The sequence below is a fragment of the Protopterus annectens genome, chromosome 4.part0 (genome assembly GCF_019279795.1).
Source record: "Protopterus annectens isolate FY-2018-M chromosome 4.part0, PAN1.0, whole genome shotgun sequence".
NCBI classification, from domain to species: domain Eukaryota; kingdom Metazoa; phylum Chordata; order Ceratodontiformes; family Protopteridae; genus Protopterus; species Protopterus annectens.
In genome coordinates this window covers 266,123,615-266,150,452 of record NC_056733.1, presented here as the reverse complement: position 1 = coordinate 266,150,452, position 26,838 = coordinate 266,123,615, and the positions used below count along the sequence as shown (strand labels likewise).

The following is a 26,838-nucleotide window of genomic DNA, read 5'->3' as shown; positions in this document are numbered from 1 at the left end:
GAGTACACACAACTGGTAAGGCTAGCACATGAGGAGACCCTACCATGCAAGGGGGGAAAGTAAGGATAAAGATCAACTGCACTACAAATATTTGTGTACAATGTTAAACCACAGTGCTACATGAACTACAGCTCAGTGTTGTTTCTATACATTTTTCCTGGAGCACGTGAAAGTAATCTGGGGGGTTCGAGACATAAACAGCTTCTGCCAAATCACAATTTGCTTATGGTCAGAACTTTGGCTTTTGTGAATTATGATCAGCAGGGCACTTTTTTCTCTGCCTCAGTGGCTAAGTGTAGGACTTTCTGAAGCTCGCCCTGATGGTTAAGTACTTAAGATATGCTTCCCCTACAAAGCACCAACTTCCAGACAAACTGACAAACCAAGCAGTTACTGTGGTGATTGACTGAGTATTGTCTTGTTCTTTTATTATTTATTATTAACCATATTTAAGCCTATCTTTGTGGCTGATATTTGTGAGACATGTTTAAGCTCTAAGAGTACTTGTATATGTATTTGGTGACTGCACAGGCCACTCCTAAACAGCCTTGCAAGTCTTGGTCAGACTACCATTTGGATAACAGTAACATTACACAGTAGGATTGGACACTCTTTGTAAGGGCCTTACAGTAGTTGATAAGTAGGGGTTGATGGCAGTGGAAACTAACTTATAGTCTGAGCAAAAGGGGGCATAGCTAGTAAACTTGTGCCAGCCTTCCCCAGGTGTATGTGTGTGTGTTTGTATATAAACCAACTCTATAAGTGTGTGTGTGTGTGTGTGTGTGTGTGTGTGTGTGTGTGTGTGTGTGTGTGTGTGTGTGTGTGTGTGTGTGTGTGTGTGTGTGTGTGAGTGTGTGTGTCAGCTACTTGAGCAGGGACATGAAGCGCTGGTTGGACAGAGAGGGTGCTGGAGGTCCTGGCTTGGCCCCTTAGCTGAGATTTTAACCCTATAGCAGTGCTAGTGGGGAGTGTTATTGGGGATCTGGAGAAAGAGGGAGAATCCAGCCCTAGACTGACTGTGATCTCTGTGTGCTCTTAAGGGAAATTGCACTTTACTATGTGTGTACTTGTCATCCTCCTGGTGTGTACATCCCTTAGCTGTTGCCAGTGGTGAGGACTGAAGCTCCTTGACTACTGGGCCAGTGCAGGGGCATCACAAATTAATTGGTGGCAGTGGTGGGATATCCACATCACATATTAATTGGTTGACAGTGGTGAGATAGCCACATCACATACTAATCGGCTTGTAGTGGTGTGTATAATGAATTCCTGTAGCCTGTGTACAGTGGTCACTGAAGGTGTTTGTACTCAAAATCAGCCAAGCAGCGAACATTCAGTATTTCACATCACAATTGTATTTTTTGTGAGCTTAGTCAGGGAGAGCAGGCATGCATGTCAGCAGAGGAGTATGGCCAGCTGACAAAGAGCCAGTTAGCTGAGATGTGCCAGGCTAAAGGACTGGTGCATGCAACCTGACTAAGGCAGAAATTATTGTAGCTTTGGGCACAGCTTCATCACAGACCAGCGATCAGTAGGATAACCAGGCTGGTTTTGGATATTTACAACTCTCAGAAAATGGACAGCTCAACCTTTCCAAAGACGACTTAAAAATCCATCTGGAGTTAAAGAGACTTGAGCTGGAGGCCAAGCGTTTGGAAATAGAAGCAGCAGAGAGAATGAGATGTCTAGAGGCTGAAGAAAATAGAAACTGCAACATTGAGGCTGAAGAAAATAGAAACTGCAACATCTAGAGGCGGAGAAGAAGGAGATGCAGAGGCAACATGAAAAGGAGATGCTGACTCTTTGCCAGAGTCTGACAGTTTCATTCATATGTTTGGGAGGGTATGTAAACAATATATTGTTGACCAAGGGCTCTGGGTACAGTTCCTGACCCCCTTACTCCATGTTAAAGCTGTAACTGCTATTTCCAAATTGTCTGATACTGATTGCTTAAATTATAACATTGTAAAGAGCTGTCTTTTAGAAAGCTTTATATTAACTGAAACTTATTGGAAAAAGTTTTGTGCGCACAGACGTAAGGCAGATGAAAGTGTGTGTGTGTGTGAATATGTTGCTAATGTTGTGAATATGAACTAAGCACTTATTTTGATAGGTGGGTGAGTGGATGTCAGGTCACTACTTTTGAAGGGCTGGCAGACCTTTTGGTGAGGGAACAAGCCCTTAGCACTTTGCCTGAGGACATGAGAATCTGGTTAGCTGATAGACAATGCAATACTGCAGATGAGTTGGGGAAGAAGAGAAACCTATACCTAGCAAGCAGGGCATCACTGCACAGGAAAGGGACACCCAGTGCTGCTCATCGATCTAAGGGAACCCATTGTGGGCAGCATAGACTGCCCCAACAGAGTCTGTCAGTAGCAGGGGAAGCCACTAGTCCAGGTACATATCCAGGACCAAGGGTTACATGTTTTAAATGCAACCAGTGGGGCCATGTAGCATATAGATGTCCACAGAGGCAAGGTGGTGAACAAAAGATGGGAGAGCTAGTAAGTGGGAATGAAAAAATACCAGCAGTAAGTTGTCTCGAGACAACAAGGGTACCAAACTACTCACAACAAGTTATATCTTATCTTAGTGGATGGGAAACAGGCCACTGCTAAAAGAGAGACACAGCTTCTGACCTAACCATTGTGAAGCCTGCAATGGTTACGGAGTAGCACTTCTTGCTTGGGCAGTCTACTCCAGTCAGAGCTTTAGGAGACCCCATTCCAAATACCTTTGGTTAGGGTTCACCTTTACTGGGAGGGTGGAAAAGGAATCCAGCAAGTAGGTGTGCTTGAGGATATCCCTGCAGATGTCCTGATAGGGTATGATTCTGATAATGCAGTACCATGTCTGCATGCAGTTACACACAGTCAGGTTTGGAGACAAGCATGTGGGTCTGGTAGCCTGGGGGAGACACAGACAGACCCCACACTTGCAACCAGGACTGGTGAGATGGTTACTTCAGGGAGGGAGCTACCCTGTAGCAGTGAAACTGAAGGTGAGCCACAGCTGCTTGTGGGTACTGATGCTCTCTTGGACAGAGTGACTGCAAGGGTAGAGGTGAGTAGTAGTACCCAGGCTGACAGTGACGGACTGCTGTCAGAGAATAACAGACTTCTTGTGGAAGGGGAGCTGGGAAGGGTTACAAAGAGAGAGTTGAGACAGGCTCAGCTCTCAGACCCTACATTACAAGGCCTGAGGGAGGTAGCTTGTGAGGCACCTAATTCTCGAGGGAAGGGGGAATCTGTATACTGGGAAAAAGGGTTACTGTACAGCGAATGGATCCCTGAGGGAGGGCTAGAGGGTGAGAGAATTCAGCAGTTGGTAGTGCCCAGAGCCTACCGTCTGGCATTTCTATGCATAGGCCACGATATTCCCTTTGCAGGTCATATGGGCATAAAACATAGAAAGTTTACTGGCCTGGGTTTTCCAGAGATGTAATAGGGTACTGCAGGACCTGTGAGCAGTGCCAAAAGGTAGGCAAGGCAGGAGACAAAGTGAAAGCTCCTTTGATGTCTTGGCCTGTGATTGAGGAGCCATTTCAAGAGGGTAGCTATGGATATTGCGGGGACTCTGTGTACCCCAAGTTCCGCAGGGAAAAAGTATATCCTACTGGTAGTAGACTATGCTACCAGATACCCTGAAGCAGTGGCTCTGTCCTCAAATGAGGCAGAAAAGGTGGCAAATGCTTTGTTACAGATTTTCAGCAGGGTAGGTTTCCCAAAAGAAATACTGACTGACAGAGGTGCCAATTTCATGTCAGACCTGCTGGCTTGTCTGTGAAAGCACTGTGGGGTGAAGCACCTAAAGACCACCCCCTACCATCCCCAAACTAATGGTCTTGTTGAGAGATTAAACTCTACACTCAAGAAGATGTGATGGGCATTTGCAGACCAGTTCAAGAGGGAGTGGGACAAATATTTGCCCCATCTGTTATTTGCTTGCAGAGAGGCTCTCCAGGAATTCACAGGTTTGTCACCCTTTGAGTTGCTGTAAGGGCAAACGATGAAGGGACCTCTCGATTTGATTCCAGATGAGTGGGAGGGTAAGTGTGAATCCCACAAGGAGTCTATTGTGGCATATGTCCTAAACCTCAGGAAAAGGCTCAAGGAACTCATGGCCTTGGCCCAGGAGAACCTGCCAGAAACTCAACAGCAGAAAAAGGTCTGGTATGACAGGAATGCTCGAACCAGAGTGTATGCTGTAGGGTAGCAGGTAATGGTTCTCATTCCTGTCAGACACAACAAGCTGCAGGCAGCCTGGGAGGGACCCTACAATGTTGTAAGGAAGGTCAGTGATGTTAAATACATGGTAGAACTGCTAGGCAGGAGGCAGGGGCACAAACTGTACCATGTTAACATGATTTCAGCTTAATACAATAAGGAGGCCCTTGTGCTATTTGCAGTGGATGGCAGGAGGAGTCTGAGGGGGATCTGGTGACTGATTTCCTCAGTGAGGCGAGGGCTGAAACCTCAGTGGAAGGGATAGCAATGTCCCAGCAGCTATCCCCTACCCAGGTTCGAGAACTCCGAGCAGTGTTACAGGAGTTTGGGGGTATGTTCACTGGGAAACCAGGGTGCACCCACCTGGTTGCAGCACCATGCGGATACAGGACCCCAAAGGCCTATTAAGCAGGCCCCTTATAGGGTGATAACAGAGTCAAACAGACTCTGAGGGAGGAGATTCAGGAAATGTGGAAACTAAGAGTAATTCAGGAGTCCAGCAGTCCCTGGGCCTCCCCAGTGGTGCTGGTACTGAAGAAGGATAGCAGCACCAGGTTCTGTGTGGACTACAGGTAATTAAATAGACACACAGAGTCAGATGCTTACCCCATACCTAGGATAGATGAAGCCCTAGAGCAGCTGGGTGGGGCAAAGTATCTTAACACTACTGATCTTACCAAGGGTTACTGGCAGGTGCCCTTGACTCCCAGTGCTAGAGAGAGGTCAGCCTTTGTGACTCCTTTTGGCTTGTATGAGTTCACAAAGATGCCCTCTGGGATGAAAAATGCCCCAGCAACTTTCCAGAGGCTGGTAGATCATATCCTAGCAGGAGCAGGAGATTTTGCCCTTGCTTACCTAGATGATATTGCCATCTACAGCCATTCTTGGCAAGAGCACCTTCAGCATGTCAGGGAGGACCACAGAGGGCAGGGTTGACCATTACGCCCAGCAAATGTCAGGTGGTTATGGCAGAGATCTCTTACCTGGGACATAGAGTGGGAAGTGATAAGATCAGGCCAGAACCTGCCAAAGTGGAAGCCATTCAGGTATGGCCTGCCCCTGTTACCAAAAAGCAGTTGAGGGCATTCTTAGGGACAGCAGGGTACTACAGAAGGTTTGTCCCCAATTATAGTACCATAGCTGCTCCCCTCATACACCTGACAAGGAAAAACAACACAGATAAGGTAGTATGGACCCCAGCATGTAAGCAGGCATTCCAGAAACTTAAAGGAGCTTTGGAAGGACCCCCTGTCTTAGCCAGTCCAGATTACAGCAAAGAATTTGTTGTGCAGGTGGATGCTTCAAACCATGGGGTGGGGGCTGTACTTAGCCGGGTTTCCTCAGAGGAAGAAAAGCACCCAGTGGTATATCTCAGTTGTAGGCTCCAACCCAAGGAGGAATGCTATGCAGCTGTAGAAAAGGAATGCCTACCCATAGTGTGGGCACTGCAGAAACTTCAGCCTTATCTGTATGGAAGGAAATTCACTGTAGTTACAGACCACAATCCATTAACATGGCTAAATCGAGCCAGCTAGCAAAATGCCAAGTTACTAAGATGGAGCCTAGAGTTGCAAGCATATGATATGACAGTGCAGTACCGCAGTGGTGTTAGCAAAGCCAACATAGATGGGCTCTTAAGACAGGGAAATTGGTAAAGTATTCCCAGATAGGTTCATCCCTCTCACGCAACGTTTCTCAAGGGTCACTTGAAAAACTAGCTTGAGGTTTTTTTTTTTTTTTTGGGGGGGGGGGGGTGATATACAGAAATATTGCCAGCCCAGCTATCTGGAATTTTGTAAATAATTCTACTTCATTTCTGAATATTGGTATGACATATACAGAACTGTGTGTTATGTACTGAGCTAAAATGTAACCACAGTATTCCCTGCTGATTTAGAACAGAAAATAAGCTGAAATTAGATTGCTTTATGATTGTGCTGTAAAAGTTCTCTCTCAGTTTAAGTGTAGCAGACACAATATCTAGAGCTAGAAGTTTTTGTATTGTCTTGAAAGAGAAGTAATTACTAGATTTAAAAGGTAAAAAGTGTTTTAATATTTTACAACTTCCAAGATCTGAAAACATCATAGAGATATGTCTTTTTAACACAGAGATGTTAAATTATGTTAGTTTCTGTTTTAGCCTGGGAACTGAAGTCAGGTGACAAAAAGTGATGTCAACCAAGCTAACCCAGCAGTAATACTTGATATTAATTTAAGAACTCTCTCAGAGAGAGAGAGAGAGAAAGAGACTGCATTTTGTATTTTTCTTTGGACCTAGCATGAACATCCATTCATCATCATCATCTGCATTTGCCTTGGTGTAAGTAAGATTTATGGCATAGTATCTCTCTTAGATATAGATAGGAATATAGTAAATATTACTTTAGATATTTTCTGCATTTATTTGAGACTGTCCTGCAATGTTGTTTTAAAATATTTCCTGTGATTCTGAACTCTGAAGTTACTGTGTTGATTGACTATTGTCTTGTTCTTTTATCATTTATTACTCATTATTAAATATATTTAAACCTATCTTTGTGGCTGAAATTTGTGAGACATATTTAAGCTCTGAGAGGACTTGCATATGTACTTGGTGACATTGTACAGGCCATTCCCAAACAGCCTTGCAAGTTTGGTCAGACTACCATTTGGATAATAGTAACATTACACAGTAGGATTGGACACCCTTTGTAAGAGTCTTATAGTAGCTGATAAAGGAGGCTGATGGCAGCTGGAACTACCTTATAATCTGGGAAAAAGGGGGCATAGCTAGAAAACCTGTGCCAGCCTTTCCCAGGTGTGCGTGTGTGTTTGTATATCAATTAACTCTCAAAGTATGTGTGGGTCAGCTACTTGGGCAGGGACATGAAGCACTGGCTGGACAGAGAGGGTGCTAGAGGTCTTAGCTTGGCCACTCGGCTGAGATCTCAACCCTACAGCTGTGCCAGTGGGAAGTCTTACTGGGGATATGGAGAAAGAGGGAGAAAACAGCCCCAGACTGTGATCTCTGTGTGCTCTTAAGGGAAATTCCACTTTACTGTGTGTGTACTTGTCATCCTCCCAGTGTGTACATCCCTAGCTGTTGCCATTGGTGAGGATTGAGGCTACTTGATTACTGGGCCAGTGCAGGGGCATCACACATTCTAACACCATGGTCACACAACTGTGGAGAAAAGAGAAATATCTGAAAAAATCAACAAAATTTACATCAGCAATAGTGGTCTTGCTGCCCCACTAAAACAACCAGAAATACTACCACAAAACTGTGAAACAACAGATTTGGTGTTTACCGTATTACATATTGTCAACATCTGGGAAATCTTTATAGTTAGGAATGCAGTCCTAACACTTTCACAAGCACTGCTTTAGTGCATTAATCCGCTTTTCTCTCGACATACATCACACACACACAAACAAAACAACTGTAGCTAGTAAATCAATGAGATGTTATGTACTAGATTTATTGCTTTAACTGGCACAAAAGTAATGTTTATCTCATCTTGATTATGTCATAAAATCTAAAATCTAAACAAAGGTTTTTCAGCACAGACATAAAAACAGATACTAAAACAATAAAGCATTTAATGTGGCAGTCTCAATACACAGTTTCTTCAGCAAAACCATCTAAAAGTGAATGTTCTTTTACTTACATATACTTTGCTTATTTTTAAAATTAGTAAGCAAGTGGTCTAAAATAAAATGATTAAAGTGTGGAATTGAGAATGCAAACACTGCCCCTGCACAAGAAAAAAGTAAAACATTATTTGTTTCATTTACAGATGACATTTACATTTTTCTACATGAAAAAAAAAGAAAATCCTGGCTTGCTTTTCTATTTTTGCAAAGAAATGTAAGCAGTTTAAAAAAATAAATAAAACAGGCATTGCAAGCACAAAAATGTTCAGCAACAAAAATATCTACAAAAATATGCTATTTGCTCAATACAGCCTTGATCATGCATCATATATATAGATAAAGCATGGAGTGCCACAATTATGATCCTAAATCGAGAAAAAGATAAACCTTTTAAATGCTTTGCGTTGTAAGACCCAATCTTAACAGTGTTAAGGACAGCCTAAGTGCTGTTAAGATCGTGTCTCGTGCTAGCAGCTAACAGGGTGTAGTGTCAGCTGGCAAAGAACAACTGTTAGCAGATCACTCTGACGTGCTTACAAAGTGTGGCAGAATGAAGTGTTTAGCAGCTTTACATTTTGCCTGAGAAGCACTTTGTTTCCGCCTGCTGTAACTCTCAAATGTCAATGATTATGCAGAATGTCCCTGACTATGGTCTTATTTTTACACAGTCTGTTCGATTTTCTAGCAAATCACTGAGGATTATAGTCAGCCAGTAATGCCAAACATTGGAGTTTAAAACTTCTTACTGTTCTGGAAATGCAGGTCGAAGCAAAACCTGTCCAGAATTTTTAAGCCAAGAAATTGAGCGGTATGTTGCTAGCTGTTTGGCAGCGGTTATGAAGTGCTTTACCAGCTTCGAAAGCTTGTAAGACACTTTGCACTCCTACAGATTTTCTTTCCCTTTGTTTTTCTGTAACAGGTTTTAAATGGAGAAAATAATGCTCCATGCACAATCCTCTTGGTTATCTACTCTTGACACGGATGCCAAGATTCATCTCTTGAACTTCGCTCTCAAGGCCAACTTCTTGGCATCCATGTCTCAAAAATATGGCGACAATCTGAGACCTCATCACATTCCTCTACATCAAAGTACTTTTTCTGATGTTAACGGCTATGAGCAAATGCATTAAACACAAAGTGAGGTTGTGCCAGCATGTATAATTTTATATACAAGTGCATTTGTTGTGTTCAGACTGCTGTTAAGGATACTCACCTGACAGGTCATTTACCAGGTAGTTGCATACAAATGCAAAAATAAAACAGATCTATTTTTTTATAAAGCCTTCTCAGTCAACAGTCAAAGCATGTAGAATGAGTTCCAAAACATGAAGACCACCAATACCACCAAGAGTCTCAACAAGACTAGACCAAGACCTAGACCCCCCAAACACACATATATACAGGCGCAGATACATAAACACACACACACACACACACACACACACACACACACACACACACACACACGAACACACACGCACACACAGTCAGCAAGCAACATATGCAGAATGACTGCCAAAACATGAAGACCACCAAATATCTCAAGTAGAATAGACCAAAACTTAGAAACCCCCACCCCCCACTGACACACACACCCACACACACACACACACACACACACACACACACACACACACACACACACACACACACACAGTCAGCAGGCAAAGTATGTAGAATGAGTTCCAAAACATAAAGACCACCAACCGTATCAAGAAGACTAGACCAAGACTAATAATCCCCCCCACAGACACAGTCACACACACACACACACACACACACACACACACACACACACACACACACACACACAGTCACTGGCACAGAGACAGACAAACAGACACATACACACACACAAAACTATCTCAAGAAGACTAGACCGAGACTTAGAAACCCCCACCCCCACAGACACACTGACACACACACACACACACACACACATACAGAAAATACACACACACACACACACACACACACACACACACACACACACACACACACACACACACACACGGAGTCACTGACACACACAGACACACACACACACACACACACACACACACACACACACACACACACACACACACACATACACTAACACAAAGTCATCACAAAGGATTCTATAGCTGGGCATGGCCAGACTATAATGCCTAATGAATAAAGAAGATGAACTATTAAAATAACAATAAATTATTTCCCCCCCAAGTCTTGTTTATCTCCATGCCTGCCAACCAGAAGCTGCCTCTGACAGGATTTTGTGCCGTTTTTGGCATCCCAGCAATGAGGTCATATTAAAAAGACCCTATCCCCACCATCTGGACAGGAAGTGAGTAATCTGCATCACTGCAGGAGCTACAACTCCGTCTCCATGCAAGTGCATGTTCCAATATACACTCTAATGAGGACTACCAAGTTTGTGGCCGGACCCCACCCTAGAAATATTCTTTGTACTGCCACCTTTCCTCTGGGAAATGACATAAACAGTCCTAATATGTCCTCCTGCCAAGCCAAGACATGTACTTCTCCCACTCTCTCGCTCACTCCAAGCTAGCTCCACAAAATGCTTAAACAGCTAATCCAACTCAGACCACCCAGGTTGTAGTCAGAACTTTATCTCTCCATGCCACCAAGCTAGCAATAACAAATAATTAAGAAATGTTAAGAAAACAAGTAAAAAAGTCTAATGAAGATCTTTTTAAGCACAAATACAAAAATGTTAATGAAAAATGAAAATTATGACAAAAAAAATCATAAGCAACAATGTAGAGAGCTGTAAAGGGGTTTGTGACAACCACACTACAATCTTAAATACTCCCCCTTTATGATGACAGGAACAAGTACCAACTACAGTATAATGGAAGGCAAATACTATAATGAATCTGTCAGAATTTCAAAAGGGATGGAATATGTGGTAGGAGTCCGACTGGACTGAAACAACAAGAAAGTCAGGGCACACTTTCTTGTCTACTTTCAGGGTTGCTGTCAAGTTAGGTAAAATTGTATTTTATATAGTAAAGTTCCAAGGTTTTACTAAACATTTGAAAGGTTGATTTCACACAGCATCAGCCTTTTGAAGCTGTTTCTGGACCTGCCATTTCACAGGTTCACAGTGTTTATGAAGAAAGCTCATAACATGAGCAAATAAAACACTTAGGTGACATGTGTCTCAACATGAATTTATGGAAACCAGAAAAAAAATTAAGTCTAGTGATTAACTACACGTAACAAACCTACAGAATTTGCGTCGAAAATCTAGGCATGCACTGCAGGATATCATTTGCCCATTTTATTTAGCCCTGTTAATACATTCATAAGACTGCCATTATATACGCTTCAAATGCAAGAATGACAAAATTCTATGTTTAGGCGGGCAAATGATTACTCATTATTTTACAACCCATTTAAGGGATGGCCATTTTGAATCTATACAGAACTCTTAGTCCTTTTTCAAAGTGCAGCACAAAATATTATTCACCACTTTTTTCCTGCACATTTCAAATATAAACATGCACCACTGCATAAATGCAAGATCAGGCACTTTAATCAACCAAATGACTTACAAAAAAAATGTAAGCAATGGAAAAAAGTACGCTTAGATCAAATATGATGTTCTGACTTCTATGCTTTAACCTACTGTATGCTTCAACCTTAACAATGAAATAAAATTATTACTCAGTTGGAAATGGCATTGCTACAAGAGCCCAAATCTCACATTTTTCAAAAACTATCGCAGGTCATTTTTTGTCCATGGCCTCCCTACACAAACTGGCTACAAAAAAGGGAACAGGAATACAAACACTTTAATCCAGCATATTTTTTAATTAATAAAATGCCAATAAAACCCTTTTCTAAGTATTACCTTGCAAACTTCTTTTTGTGGCACACCCCGTAGCAGTGCGTAGAGTTCTAGGTGCTCTCTTCCAGTGAGCAGTTCATTAACTGCATCAAACTGAGGACAATAGCCCATGCTTTGGTGTACTTCATGAATGTTGGACAGAATGCTAGAAGGAATGAGAAAACACATATGATAAACTGTACTTCAACCCTTAGACCACCAATGTATGGGATCACTGTACACCACTACTCAAGTTTAGAGGCAATAATGTGCAACAGAACCTAATAAATCTGTAACAAGTTATTGTAATTAATTCCACTGTGGATTCTGTTGTTCAGGGTTTACCATAATTCCCACATAAAACAAATTATCCAACAGGCAGAATTGTCTCTAAGCTTATTCTTAAATGTGTACTATTTTCACAATACCTTCACTGTACACATTTATAAAAGCTTTCTGACCTACAAGAAAATAAATATCTTAATAATATTGCATCTGTGTCTGCTATGTCTGGGATTTCGGTTACTGCATCCTCTTGAGGGACAATGAGTTTAACATCCTTTTGTTCCACCTTGTCTCCTACATAAATGTTGGAAGGGTGAAATTAACAAGCCTCTTTAATCAACTGTCTGCAAAGCAAGTCTCATTAGTAGAAATAAGCCTGCCCATGTGTTTCTCATTATTTATATACTAGTAGACGAATCGTATAGTGCTAGTGTCATCAATAAAAGAAAAAAATGAATGGAGCAGTTTAGATCTAAATAAATGTGCATCCATTAATTACTGCAGCAGAGTATATGTAAATAGAGGTCACAGGCAGACAGTTTTAACCACAGTAATAGTGTTTTTCTAATCCACATACTTTGCAATCTGTTGACAAAATACTGTTCACTGGGAATCGATTGCAAAGTTAGACACATTTCCTGACAGACAGAAGATACATGGTAAAGTACAAGTAGCCAGTTTACTGTAAGAAAGAGTAATATTTGTCTACCAGTACAAAAGAAAAACATATATATCATGGATCACATGCAAAACATTGCCAACCCAGTGTTGCCCATGATTTATAATTTCATAAAACACAAAACTGAGAACAATATAGAAGGCATACCAAGAGCTAATTACCATTAAAGATCCAGAAAAAAACTAAAATGGCCATCTCCTCCACACTCTACCCTCAATATGGTCTCAATCTTAAAGAAGCATAAGAATTAAGCAATAACCCATGCCTGGGTGTGGGTAATGCTGGATTTACCCATGGTTGGTGTGGTTTGGTCATGATGGCGAAGCCCGAGTGGCCAAACAAAGACAACCGTGGGTAAATCCAGCATTACCCACACCCAGAGGTGGGTTATTGCTATTATACAATGACATTATTTAAGAAAAAAAATACTTACTTTTCTTAAATAATGGCATTGTATAATGCCTCTGTGCTGCCCTTCCGCAGCTGTCTGGTATTCTGCGGCAGTTCTGATGTGCTGCACATGCGTATGCTTAGGCAGTACATCAGAGCTGTGGGTGGAAGCAACGGAGAAAGCAAGATCTCCGTTGCTTTTTACAAAGTGTCTCGCTATGTTAAAGGAGTTTAATATAGCGACACAGATGTTAAAAAAGCAACGGAGAATCTCCGTTGCTTTTTTTAAAGCTGTCTCGCTATGTTAAACCCATTTAACATAGCGAGACAGCTTTAAAAAAGGCAATGGAGAAAGGAAGATCTCCGTTGCTTTTTTTAAAGCTGTCTCACTATGTTAAACTCCTTTAACATAATGAGACAGTTTCTAAAAAGCAACAGAGATCTTGCGTTCTCCGTTGCTGTAAAAAAAAAAAAAAGACTTATACTAATGGAAAAGGTCCGGGCGACCGGACTTTTTCCATTAGTATAAGTCTGATTTACAACGTGCACGCTGACCAATCAGCATGCACGTTTTGGAATATTAATGGGAGATCGTTGTATAATAAACAATAATCCATAGCACCCATTCATGCTGCAACAAAGTCTGTTCACAAACAAATGGGCAAACATTATTTAGAAGCATCTTATGTATGTAAAGGATGGAATATATCTAAACACTACAATGGCCAAAATGGTGACTTTAAAAGTAACAAAAAAAAAAAAAAACAAGGGAAGCACTTTCCTTTTTTATAGGTATACAGTTTATAAACATGAAATAAAAGCAACACCCATAGGTGAAGTGACCCATCCAGTAGAAATAAAATATATGAACCAATTATTTGACACGTCTGCTTTCTTCATGTGTTCTCACTATTAATGATGTATTGTTTTACAAATTTTACGATCATGACGTCATGGTTTTAAAGAGTATATTAACACTATCAGCAGTTGCTTTTATCTAATCCAAGACTTCCAATAGTCCTCATCTGTCAAACGATTTAACACTAATAAAGATGCTTTATAAACCTCTAAATTTACAGATGTTTCTTCATAGAAAGATTTACTAACCAACCTTGGGCTGTAGTCTTGCTCTGTTTCTCTACATTTAGCAATCTTTACACCGCACTCATGCTAGTTCTCAGCTAGTTACAATTAAAAGGTGTCATTTTCAGTGTGTTACGCAGACAACAATGAATGTGAAGGTAGACAACCACAAACTAAAATGTGACAAATAGCCTTTAGTGGACTTGTATAACAGACAAGGACAGCTGGAGTTTAGGGGGAAGAAACATTCTCAAACCTTAATAACCTCAGAATTTATTACAAGACCGAGTCACTACAGTAATCCCTCATTTTCAAAGGGAAATGGTTATTAAGGAGTTTAATAGCTAAAGATCAATTAATATGTTACACACTACTCATATTCTTATGAAAAAATGTACAGTAGCTCCATTAAAACCGAAGATTTTACGATCTGGAATCAATGACAGGCACCAATACATATGAGTTCAGGCTGTAAACTTTATGTGCCACATTCTTCAGCAACAGGATGTGGGCACAAAGCAGGTTGCTTACCCAGTTATTCAAAGAGGGATTAATTCAAAATAAAGTGAGTTTTTTTTAACCACTTTGGTACAAAATGCTTTTTGGAATCTAACTGCAAAGCACCAGCTTTGTGTCCTCAGTAGCCTGCTGAAGAATGTGGCACATAACGTTTACAGCCTAAATCCTGGAATTCCCTTTTGTCTAAACATATTGGTGGCTGTCATTGATTCCAAATTGTAAAACCTGTTTTAATGGAGCTACGGTATATTTTTTCACACAGAAGTGGATGGGGAATGCACTTGGGCAATGACTAAGAAACTGCAAATAATGGATTTGAGTTCAAGCTTGAACTGGAAGCCAGTTAACAGTTTGCGTTTCATGACGCATGTCATTAGCAGGGGTAGTGGGGGTGTAGGAGGGCTTAATGCCCCGCAAACATGGTGTCTTTTACTTTGGTTACCCCTAGGTTAATTCCTGAAGCATGCAAAGAGGTGAGGCAATGTTGATAGTCTGGCTGTGCAATGTTAAAGGCTAAGAAGCTACACATACACAAAAACACACATACATTACATCAGCATACTTCTTCTATTATGACTGCTCTTTCTGTCTTCATAGGATCATAGGTGGTTACTAGGCTAATGGCCCTGGGGCCCTTACAAGCCTAGACAAGAGTTTATCCCCAAAAAGAAACTTCAGTCAGCACCTATTGCCCCGTCAATGAGGGACACAGGTAGAACCCCTGAGACAAATATGTGGTTTCCCATCCACTTATCAAGGCTGCTCTTGAAGAGGGTCAGCAAGGTACTCTATTTGACGTGTATGGGAATTCTATTCCAGAGATGGGGCAGCCTCTGGAAGACAAACCTGTCTCTCTAGAAGGCTTTGTTGATGTCACATATTAGATTCAGGCCTTTCGAGTGGGTAATGCATGAGGATTTAGACTCATGGATATGGAGCATCTCTAGTAGGGCAGGGTCCGAGATTGCCTTGTAGACGAGAAACAGATCACCTCTGAGCAACATGTATGATACAGAGTAGAGTAATAGTGATTTGAGCCTGTCCACATAAGACAGGTGTTGGAGGCCATGGACTCTATTTTTGAGGTATCTCTGTGGCCTTTCCAGTTGGTGCAGATGTTTGGAAAGGTACATACCAAATTGGATGTTATACTCAATTATTAGTATAATGAGGGAAGAGTACAGATAGGTAATAATCTCCTTTTTTTCTGGATGTAATCCCTTTACTTATGAGATGAACCAAGTAGAAGGCTTTTCTGACCACTGCCGCTACATAATGGTCGAGTGTGAGATTGTTATCAATCTGAGTACCCAGGTCTCTCACCAGAGGTTGTGTGTCTAGGGGGTTGCCACTGATGTGGTAATCAGTAGGGGCCGTGTTTTTGCCGAATGGTATGATGATAGTTTTTTTTGCATTTAGCTTGAGGCCATGACTTTGGCACCAGTCATTAGCTGCTGTGAGACCCTCTTGCAGAATGTTAACATCATTTGGGGAGTCAGTGACAGCACCCAACTTACAACTGTTTGCAAACTTGGTCAGCTATAAGTCTTTTGTCTTTGCTTGGACCTCCAAGAAGTAGATGGCAAACAGTTGGGGTCCCAGGACAGATCCCTGGTGAACACCACTACTGGCATGTCTGCTATCGGAGGTGGAGGGGCCTATTCTGACCTTGAGGGTCCGGTCGGTGAGCCAGCTGGCTACACAACTGATGAGACAGGGATTTACACTAAGTTGTGTTAGCTTTTCGATGATGCCTAAGTGGGGGATTGTGTCAAAGGCCTTGGCCAAGTCAATGTAAGCTGTATGTACTGACTTTTCTTCATCCAGGGCCTTGGTGACAGTCTCAAAGAAGTCAACCAGGTTCTACAGGCAAGATCTGCCCTTGACGAATCCGAACTGGTGGGGTCCAGTGCTTGGAGATTGCCCATGTCCGTGTTTATGAGCTCCATAACAAATAATATGATCCATGGCTTTACAGATTAGACTTGACAAGCTAATGGGGCGATAGTGTCCAGGGTCAGTAGTGACAATGGCAGTTCTTTACTCTGCTGGGATGAAGCCTGTACTTAGGCTGTGGTTGAACAGGGTGCTCAATGGCAAAGTCAGTTCTTGCTGGAGATGGTGCAGAATACAGCCTGGGATACTATCAGGTCCCATGGAAGCTGTGTTCTTTGCACTTGATCTACAGAGATGTGAGGTGCAGGACAAGTATTGGGGAAGTCGAGTGGGCATTTGGTGGGGAACGGGGGTGGTGAAGTTTGTTCTGAACCTACCTGCTAGTAGGTTAGCTAAGTCAACAGGATCAGTGTAAGGGGTACCATTAAGTACTAATTCTGAACAAACTTGGGCTTTGCCATGGAGGTTCCTGACATAACTGAAGATAGCGCTGTGATTTCCCTTTGTTTTGGAGGCAAGTTTCGATTCATAATTGTCTTTGGAGATTTTTACTAGTGATTTACTTTGCTTGTTGAGGCTAAGGAGGGAGTTTGCCAATTTGGAATTTGTTCCTTTTTACCCTTGGACAACAGTTTCTTGCTTTTGTTGTAAAGCCTGTTGATAGAGGATATCCACCAAACAGGTTTGTGTTTCCTTGAGGAGCAGGTTTTAGTTCTGTTGGGTATGGCGTACTGTTCAGTATAGTTGTTTGTATCCTCTGAGGGGTGCTGTGGTGTGAAGCTACAGATACCCACCCACAGCAGGTTGTAGTCAGCTTTTGAGAAGTTTTTAGCTTGATTAGTGCTGGGGAGGGGATGGGTGGGATAGAAACTTTGAAAGAGACAGTCCAATGATCTGATCTCACCAGGGAAGAACATACTATGGGAGTGGTGCAGCGGTCGCCCCATCCAGATACCCCCTGACCCTAAGGCAGTCTGTGTTAAAGGTCAGTGCTATAACCAACACAGCTAAACTTGGGAAGGACATGGAAAGCTGTACAGTATGAGTGAAAAAACTGAAGCAACATTTGTTCTTTCATTAGTAAAGGCAAATACCTGTGATGGGCGACAGACAAGTCAAGAAGCATTTCAGCTTGATTACAGTATTAAGGAAGTAATACTAGAAGACTTGCACAACCTTACACAGCAAGTATGATATTAGTTCAGTAAACATCCAACAAACCTCACCTGTGGCCATTAAGGAAAGCCTCGCCTCTAGTTACATCAGTGTCTCCAGTTAACATCTTGAAAGTCGTTGTTTTCCCAGCACCATTCACACCCAGCAATCCGAAACACTGAAACACCATTAAAGAGTCTTTAGATGCATAAGAAAATTGGTCAACAGAGAACAGGTCAAGAATATGCCATGTAAACCTTCCTATATCCCACACTACTGTTACCCAAGATGAGAAAGCATTGTCTATATTTTATCTTACAGATACTTCTACGGAATGTAAACAAAGATTCCAATGAGGCTCATCTCTGAACAGCAGCTGTTAGTATGCAAATCCCCTTAGGAAACAAAAAATCCCCCAAAAAACAAACAAACAAAAAAAAAACTACAACATGCTGACTCTTGTGTTCCATATGCAAAAACAACCCAACCCAAAAAAGACTAACATTACACACATTAAATGCTCAATCAACATGAAGTTACTGTGTTCCCCACACAACAGCCACTTTACGGGCAGAGTGGCAGTGTTGATAGTAATATGCAGTAACATATGAAGACAGCTATGAGGCTTCATGTGAAAATCAGTCTTTACACAAGTGGAAACATCGCCCTGCATTAAGTATACTTCCCACATAAACTTAAACTGCTAAAGCTGGAAAGGATGTGAGGTAAATTCTCTAATATGTATAGAAAGCTAAAAATAAAGAAAACACTGTTCAAGAACTCTGTGACATTTTGCAAATAACAGAAAATAATGCATTCTGTCTAATGAAAGTGTGACAATAAGTATTTTAATTGGTCATTTACCTCCCCTCGTGGAATTCCAACACAAAGTCTGTCTACAGCCGGCTTTCTCTTCATTCTGTAGATCTAAAAAAAATAAATTAATTAATGAAAGCATACAAGATATATCAGACAAAATGTAAAAGGAATGATAGCTTTATTGTCCACAGGCCAAAAGCCCACAAATTCATCACAACAAAAAATGATTTTAAGATCTTCAGACATTTTGCTCTTTGCAGCCTACCAACTTAATCTTCAAAGCCTCACCATGAATTCACCACTGCCAAAAGATACCTTTTATGTTACTTCCTATGTCATGACTTTAACACATGGAGAACATAATGAAACATTACACTTTAATGACACTAATGGGCTGTTGGTTACAGTTGTAACCACCTATCAAGGGAAAGTATGTGACCACACAGACTGAAAGTACAGTAGAAAACATACATAAGTTAGTACAACTATGATATTAAATGCTATAATGTACACTTACCACCCCACCTTAAACTAAGTATAGCAGAAAAACAGATACTTGAGTTCTCATTAATCAGTTATCTTTTACAGGGTCCACTCTGGTGGAAGACACAATTGTTTCCTTTTAATGATCTCCCATAAAGAACTTCTGAAAATTTCAAGACCTCATAATCACATGGTATGCTCTCTTTACACACACACACTCTGTGCCACAACAGCTGGACCATGGGGGAAATGCACCTCATGGATTGCCAGCTCTTGACTGCTTGCTCAAACCAGGATGCACCTTCAAGAAGGCTCACTAAACTTCCAGGATGTAGAGCTTTGAACCTACTGTCTATTTATAAATAAATTTCTGCTGCAGCTTATATGGAATGGCCAGTCACTACTAGGTGAAGAAGAAGAATGAAGCATTCCATGCAGATAGAATTACTGAAGGTCATGTGATATAAGAATTTATATGAATACCCAACCATACTTTATCTCAAAGGAGTGCAAACTTGAGGAGAATCTCATGAACATTCTGAAAGGCCAAAACACTTGGACCAGAATCTAGTCTGGATGAAGGAAGCGTTCTATACTATTATCCACAAATATAGTTGTGTTGTAATGTTACTTCCTCCAGTCTGCAATGCAGAGCTTCAGCATGTTCACTCTGCCGTATTTCATGCCAGCAAGGAAACGTAGCCCCAAGGCTAAGTGGGAAAGCCACCAGATGCAGTAAAATGGATGCCCTTATCACTTATAGCACAAACAAGGCAGTATTCCACAATTACTGCAAAAAGGTGGCGGCATTTGGCAATTTCATCACATTAAACAATTGTTACGCACCTCCTACATGCTTTTATATCACGTCTGCACTGGGTACTAAAAGCTGACAGTGCTGCCAACAAATAACTCTGTTTCTGCCTACTGTCTGCAAAATTACAGCCACTAAAATTAAACCAACTGTTTCCCTTATATAGGAAATACATAAGGACATCTCCTGCTGTCTGACAGCACTTCCTAACTACTTTTCTGGCTTTCAAAGCTGGCACAACACTTCACGGTTTTTCCAGTAACTAGTAAGTACATTGATCATGTAAATCTCCATGCAAAATAAAGAATTATGATCAGCTCTCCAATCGTAACTGAATATTATGTGTTCTTGATATGGATGCTAAGATTCACTTGCCATTCATGTCTCAAAATTATAATAATCAGGTTACAATTGGAGACCTGATCATAATCCTCTACGTAGTGCCATGATTATGTTGCAAAAGCAGGAAAAAGAAAAACTTGTCAAGTGTTTCTGTAGTACAAGACCTAAACTTAACAACTACCTTTCACTTGAATTTAACAGCATTTATTTTTCTGACTTATTGTCTGACCAAGTAACTGACTGGGCTGCATTCTTTTACTTTGTAATAAAATCTGCTGCAGATTACAATAAACATGTCAACCTGTTACAAACTGTTTCTCCCCTCCACTGCATCATCAAAAGGTGGGTCTGGAAGACATGGAATCACAAGGTAACTGGAGAGTTGCTCAGCACACAGTAAACATAAGCATGGATTTACAGGCTCACTGAAGTCACTAAAGTAAAAAATACACATTTTAGAATAAGAAGGCCTACTTTACAGCAGGAAGGTATAATGATAACAAAAAGAAATGGTAAAAAACATTTACACTTGACCTTTAAGGCTTTGGTCGGAGTTAGGCAGCAGAGCTTAGACTACTCCCATTTAGGTCTCTGACTGAAGCATATGCTTCCCCTTCTCTTTCTAGCAGTAAGCTATTAAAGTATGCTTGAAGCTTTGTAAGACTGCATGCACTGCTGCAGCTTTCCAAAAGGAGTTAAACTACATATGTGCAACTGCAAGAGGCATCCATGTCACCCTTGAGAAGTGCAACACTGCAGTGGTACTAAAAGCAGAAAATGCATGAGGAGGTTAATTTGACTTCTTCTCTCAAGTCCTGCCAATTTATCTTGTGGTTTCCCAAAACAGCAGCAGTGAAATCAAAATGACTCTACGCAAACTCATCTTAAGGCTGTGAAAACACTTACCTCAACCTGCATATTAGAGTACCTATGTGTAAGAGAAATGCGTCATGATTAAACTACCAAGCCACTGAAAGTAGACTAACAGAAAACTCACCTTGGTTAATTCTTTGATTTCCAGAATGTCACTTTGCCCACCTCCACTCAGTATTCTCTGCCTTTCTCTTGCCACATCTTCATCTTCTTCAATCACTGGGGAAAGTTTGGCAGTCACAGGCCTGCAGACAAAAGGTTACAAATTACGAAAGTACACTGCTTAGTAGAAAAAAGTCACCATTTCATGTAAGCTGGTGGTATCTAGACATCAAACACAATTTTAACTCTACTACCTTGTCTAAAATGTCTGAAAACTTCAACTGTTAGCACATAGTTCACCTGTGAAAACTAGTACTCTGGCATTTTCTTCTAGACTGATAAACACACTTTAAGGATATCTAAATGCTAGGTTAGGGGGGTGTAGACAAGTGGTACCTCTATTAGCAGCTACAACAGACTCAGAGATGACAGGATTAGGGACTGTAACAGCTATACAGTATTAAAAGGCAGTGAAGAAGACAAAACAGCTTGGGACTAGTAGAAGAAAGGGGAGCCCTGACACCAGGCCACACTTATGCTAGAGATTGGCTCCCTCATTTTAGAGAAGATACAGCAGTGACTGGAGCTGGGTCACTGGTAATGCAGATATATTTCTACACCACACGACTGGCAATAAACACAGCAATAAAAAATAAAGCACGGTACATCTAAAAAAAAACAACATACCTTGGCTTGATGAAGAACCGGTACTGTATTAACACTGTAATAAAAAAGAAGACTGCACCCTCTACTGCCATGGCAAACAGATTCCGCCCTACCAGGTCCCAGGACAGCGGGGAGATGAAACGATTTTCACCTAATGAAAAGAAAGGCAAAATGACTACCATTAGACTAGCTGTGTATTTTTCACATCACAGGACTTCCTGTTCATCAAATACTGTGCATGCTTGGGATATATTTTACAGTACAGTCTATCAATATCAGTGGCCCGAATTCTGGGTACTAACTGGCTCCAAAAGGAAAGAATTCTGATAACCTGCTTTGCGTCATTACTGGTATCCTTTATCCCTTTTATCCCATCTGCTCCATCTTACAGCAGTAGTAACTTACAAAGTCTGCTACACAAGTAATGCCTGCAAATATACTTGTCAGCAGTGTGGGTACTGTAGCAGAAGGCCTGTCATGATGCTTACTTGCCACTACAGCAGTCTCTTCAGCAACTACCTGCTATAAAGTATCCAGAGGTAAGCCTGGCAAATGGGTCTCCCTACTGGCACATAAATATACCAGAATATCCTAAAGCTATCTTACAAATGTTATATGATGGTTTGCTATACAAAAAAAAATGATGATGAAAACATCTCATATCAGTTCCAGAGACAAGTTATTTCCATGGTGCAGTGGATGAATCTATAGATTGTATAACATAGTTACTGGAAAGAATTCAAGCTATTCTACTTCAAACAGCAAACACATTACTCATTCAGTGCATGGCCTACCATGAAATTAGTCAGCCTTTACTGTTGATCCTCAATGAGCCGAGGGAGGCCTGATGAGTCAAACAATCAAAACAACACAGTACAAAAATATAATGAATACAATCAATTTATAACAAAATCATGCATCCACAACCCCTTTTTCCACATAGGGTCAGGGTGCCACTTTAAGAGTGACAATCATTCAGAGCCAAAGATTACACTGCTGGGTGGCTAGCCCTGCCACAGTGGTTCTTCCACACCACACACACATTCAATTCTAGAGCCAGTTCAGTGTGTCCAGTCCACCTACTGCATGTCTTTGGAATGTGGGAGGAAACAAGAGTACCCAGAGGAAACCCAAGCAAACACTGGGAGGACATGCAGACTCCACACAGAAGGTACCCCAGCTGAGAATCAAACCGTGGAACCTCGTGCTGTGAGGCAACAACACCATCCACTGCACCACTGTGTCATAAAAAAAAGCAAATTGCTTAGTTCTAGCAGCAGTAAGTAAGCATAATCAAACAGTATCCAAAACTTAAACTATGTTAAATATATTAAATACAAGTACTGCAAACACACAGTCAAAGCAAGATGATGCCATTCACAACTTCATCCATGTCATGAACACATCTTAGAAAAAGTAGGAAACAAGCTGCCCGTAAACCAGGAGCCTGGTTATGTCATGTTTAAATCAGGGTGATGTGCAGTCTACACAATCATTTAGTCTCAGCAGCTACGCTTTTATCTCCCTTTTGAACTTTAGTGGCAAGACAGTGTCGGTGACAGTCTGAAGGAGAAGGGGGAGAATTCCATAAAACGTGGAGGGAAGTGGAACTGCTCTCGAGACTTTACTGCAGAAGGATGCATTTCAATACCACCTATTCTGAAGTTCTAAGGTTGTGGGTGGATTTCTCCCAGGTGACTAGACGTACAAGATAGTGGGGTGATGTTCAGTAGATGACAAATAAAAGGGAATGAGAATCAAAGACAGGTTAAAGCGTTTGGTAGTGAAAGCCACTCACGTCTGGCAAGAACAGTGGCGACAACACTTCCTTGGAGACCTAAAAGCTGTCTGTCAAAGGTAATAGCAATCTTCCTTAAGATAACCATCTGAATGGGTTCTTAAAACCCCTCCTGACCTTAGATCAGTGATGGGTTAAGAGTCGCTCTGGCTACAATAAGTCTGGTAGCCAAGGACAGCAAGTCCTTCATTGGCAGAAAAAAACATTTTTTCTGCAGGTCTTTGTGACAACTTCACTTACATGTTCTCAAGGCAGTATGCCCAGGTATTTAATTCCATCATCCTGAGGAAAAATCTCTCTCTCTGCTTTTGGAAAGAATGGTTACAGAGTTTATTATGTTTGCTGTGTACATCTTTATGCCAAATAGGATGCCATTAAATTTTAATGGACAAAAATAGAAACCATTTTCTTTGATCCAGGCTTCCAAACAGATTAGACCTGATGACAATTTAGGCTGCACGTGAGCTTCTTTGGCATCTGTGGCTCATAGTGCTGTGTCAACTTCATGCTACAAGGTTTGCAGACTCTTCTAAACTTGTAACATGTTAGTAATGAAAATAACAGCAGGGGCACATTACTGACCTCTGAGTGACCTCAGTCTGCACTATCCTAAGTCTGAAGTGGGACTGAATAAGTCTAACAACGTACTGTCTGTCTGTCTGTTAAGTACTGCCCCATCCTTTAAGAGAGTCCCTAGTCCTAAACTGTAACCACACCAAAACAAACTTGACAGCTGCTAAAGATGCCTGAGTAAAATAGAACAAAAACACGGTGAAATCTCTGGTGCACCACCACAGTCTGGTAAAACAAATCACTTTAAAATTATTCCTTTAATAAAAAACTGATTAAAAACACTGGACTTTTACAACAATACGAGAGCTTGTTCACACAATCAGCGCTTTCGGCAAACAGCCTTCATCAGATCGCAACTTCCTGTGGCTCTCTTTTGTGAATTAAACTAAAACTAACCAATGAACGATCTTTTTTCGGTAAACGCCTCTCAGCCAACCAGTCACGTTACCACCAAGCATACGATTTAAAAGAGAACAGCCTCCATATTTTAGGCAATGGTCAGCCTTCTACATTCAATAGATTTAAAAACAAACCTATGTGTTGGATTTGGGGAGATATGGTTGGCCAGCACATTTTTAGGGTCTTTATGTTTAATGTCCCTCAAATGGAGCAAAACCCTCTTTCAGCCGTTGATCAGTTTTTCCAACATAGAACGCATTACAATTGTGACAAGAAGCAAGTAGACTAGATGCTGACAATTACAGTTGGCATACACCTTAAAAACATAATGTCTACCAGAGATGGGATGAACAAAGGAATTGCTACTGTCGATGGAAGAGTAGATTTTGCATCTGTTACATTTAAAAGTTCCCTTTTTATTGGGTGCTTTCTTATAACAGAATCCATCTTTACCATATAATAACCTTTTAATACTATTTTTATTTTTAAAAACAAATCTTGGACTATCACCAACAATATTCCTTAATTTTTCATCCTATGTGAGTACTGGCCTGAACTTTCTGACCACTTCACATACCTTTTTGCAGTCAGTACTATAAGTAAGGACACAATTAAGCATATTATCTCTTAGCTTCTGTCCTGTTTTTTTCTCTTTGTTCTTTAGAAAGGTTTTTGTATGGACATATTTTTCTGTGTCTTAATTCATCAAAATTAGATCTAATCATAAGGTCTCTTTCATTGTACTCTCTATCTTGTAGATTTTTCTGTAGCCTGTCTCGTTCCCTGTTGAAATCAACATCATCAGTACTTAGCCTGGAGATACGTAAAATTTGGTTCTCCATGATGTTTTTAAATATATGACTGGGATGCATGCTGTTCGATGCAAATAATGATTCTTCCATGTGTTCTTCCTATGTATATTGGGTGCTTAGTCATTTTCCTTGATGTAACGTGAGATTGACATCCAGGAAGTCAATCTCTTTTTTGGAATAACTGACCTTAAATTCCAAAAGGTTATTACTTGAATACAAGTATTCTGTGAATGATATAAGCTGTCCTTCATCCCCTTTCCATAAAATATATAATATCATCCACGAAATGGCCATAATACGACAAATACACACTCCATGGATTGGCTTCACATAAGACATTGGTTTGTTCCCAATATGCAAATACGCCTACGCAAGTACTATGTTAGAATAACTGTTTGCATAAGGGGTGCCCATGATTACCCCCCATGTCTGCCAGTAGTAATCTTGCCCATGCACAAAAATATTATTCTCTAAGATTAACTACAGCACAGAACATATCATGTCTGCATTGAATCCATACTGGTGTAAAAAACTCTCTGATGGCTTCAGTGCCATAAGTATTGGGTACCACAGTGAAGAGACTATTGCTATCCATAGTAACAAGGAAGAGGTCTGTAGTATTATCCAAAGATTCCATTTTGATAAATAAGTCATTCAGGAAACTTCCTGTATCTTTCAGTACCATGGTGGCTTTAGGTAATAGCTTCTTAAGTTCATTCTCAACATACATAAGTAGGGGTTCAGTCACCTACACTCGCCCTGCTATGATAGGTTGTAGTGGGGGGAGGAGGGTTCTCATATCCCTTATGAATCTTAGGTAGGCCACTGATACTGGAGACAGTTGGATTCAGCACTTTTATATTACTGACCCCATATCTATTCTAATACCTCTACTAACACAGTCTAACTCCAAGATCCGGATTTTATACACACCCTACTGATAGGTTCATAGGTTTATACTAGGCTATCTGCCCTAAGGCATTTATAAGCCTAGCCCAAAGTTTTGTGGCTTACGCCACCCCTTATAAAAAAAAAATACTGTGCCCGCATTAGTTTGTGTGTCCAGTGTCCAGCAGATGACACAGGATAGAATCCTCTGGGTGATCACACGCCCATCCATTTCTCTTTCAAGATTTCAGCGAGCCAGGTGCAGCGCAGGTATCTACGTGGTGGACCGATTTATTCTCTGGTGGAGGATCTATCCCTCCATAAATCTCCCTCCTCCAGCACGCCCTATTTATATCCTGCTAAGGTCAGTTTGCTCTAGTGGTTTAGGGATTTTTGCATTTTGAGGTGGGAGTATGTCCATTGTAACGGTTACACAATTGCATCATCATTTGTATGTCAGGCACACGGTATGTGACTGAATAGAGCTGAGTTTCTTCAATCTGGATTTTGGAGACAGATTTTGGGAGATCAGTGGATCCTTTTGGGAGGGAACTTTTGGGTC

The 26,838-nt window shown here is 41.0% G+C and overlaps 1 protein-coding gene across 1 annotated transcript in view; it reads right to left on the bottom strand.

Moving 5' to 3' along the window:
• ABCA1 (ATP binding cassette subfamily A member 1) overlaps positions 1-26,838 on the bottom strand; it is a 767,698-nt gene that overhangs the window by 83,175 nt on the left and 657,685 nt on the right. The window contains exons 41-45 of the mRNA XM_044068257.1: positions 21,828-21,957; positions 21,163-21,283; positions 18,572-18,634; positions 17,779-17,885; positions 11,725-11,866 (exon numbers count right to left, since the gene is read on the bottom strand). Coding sequence (XP_043924192.1) covers positions 11,725-11,866; positions 17,779-17,885; positions 18,572-18,634; positions 21,163-21,283; positions 21,828-21,957 — 563 coding nt within the window. The remainder of the gene's footprint in view (positions 1-11,724; positions 11,867-17,778; positions 17,886-18,571; positions 18,635-21,162; positions 21,284-21,827; positions 21,958-26,838) is intronic.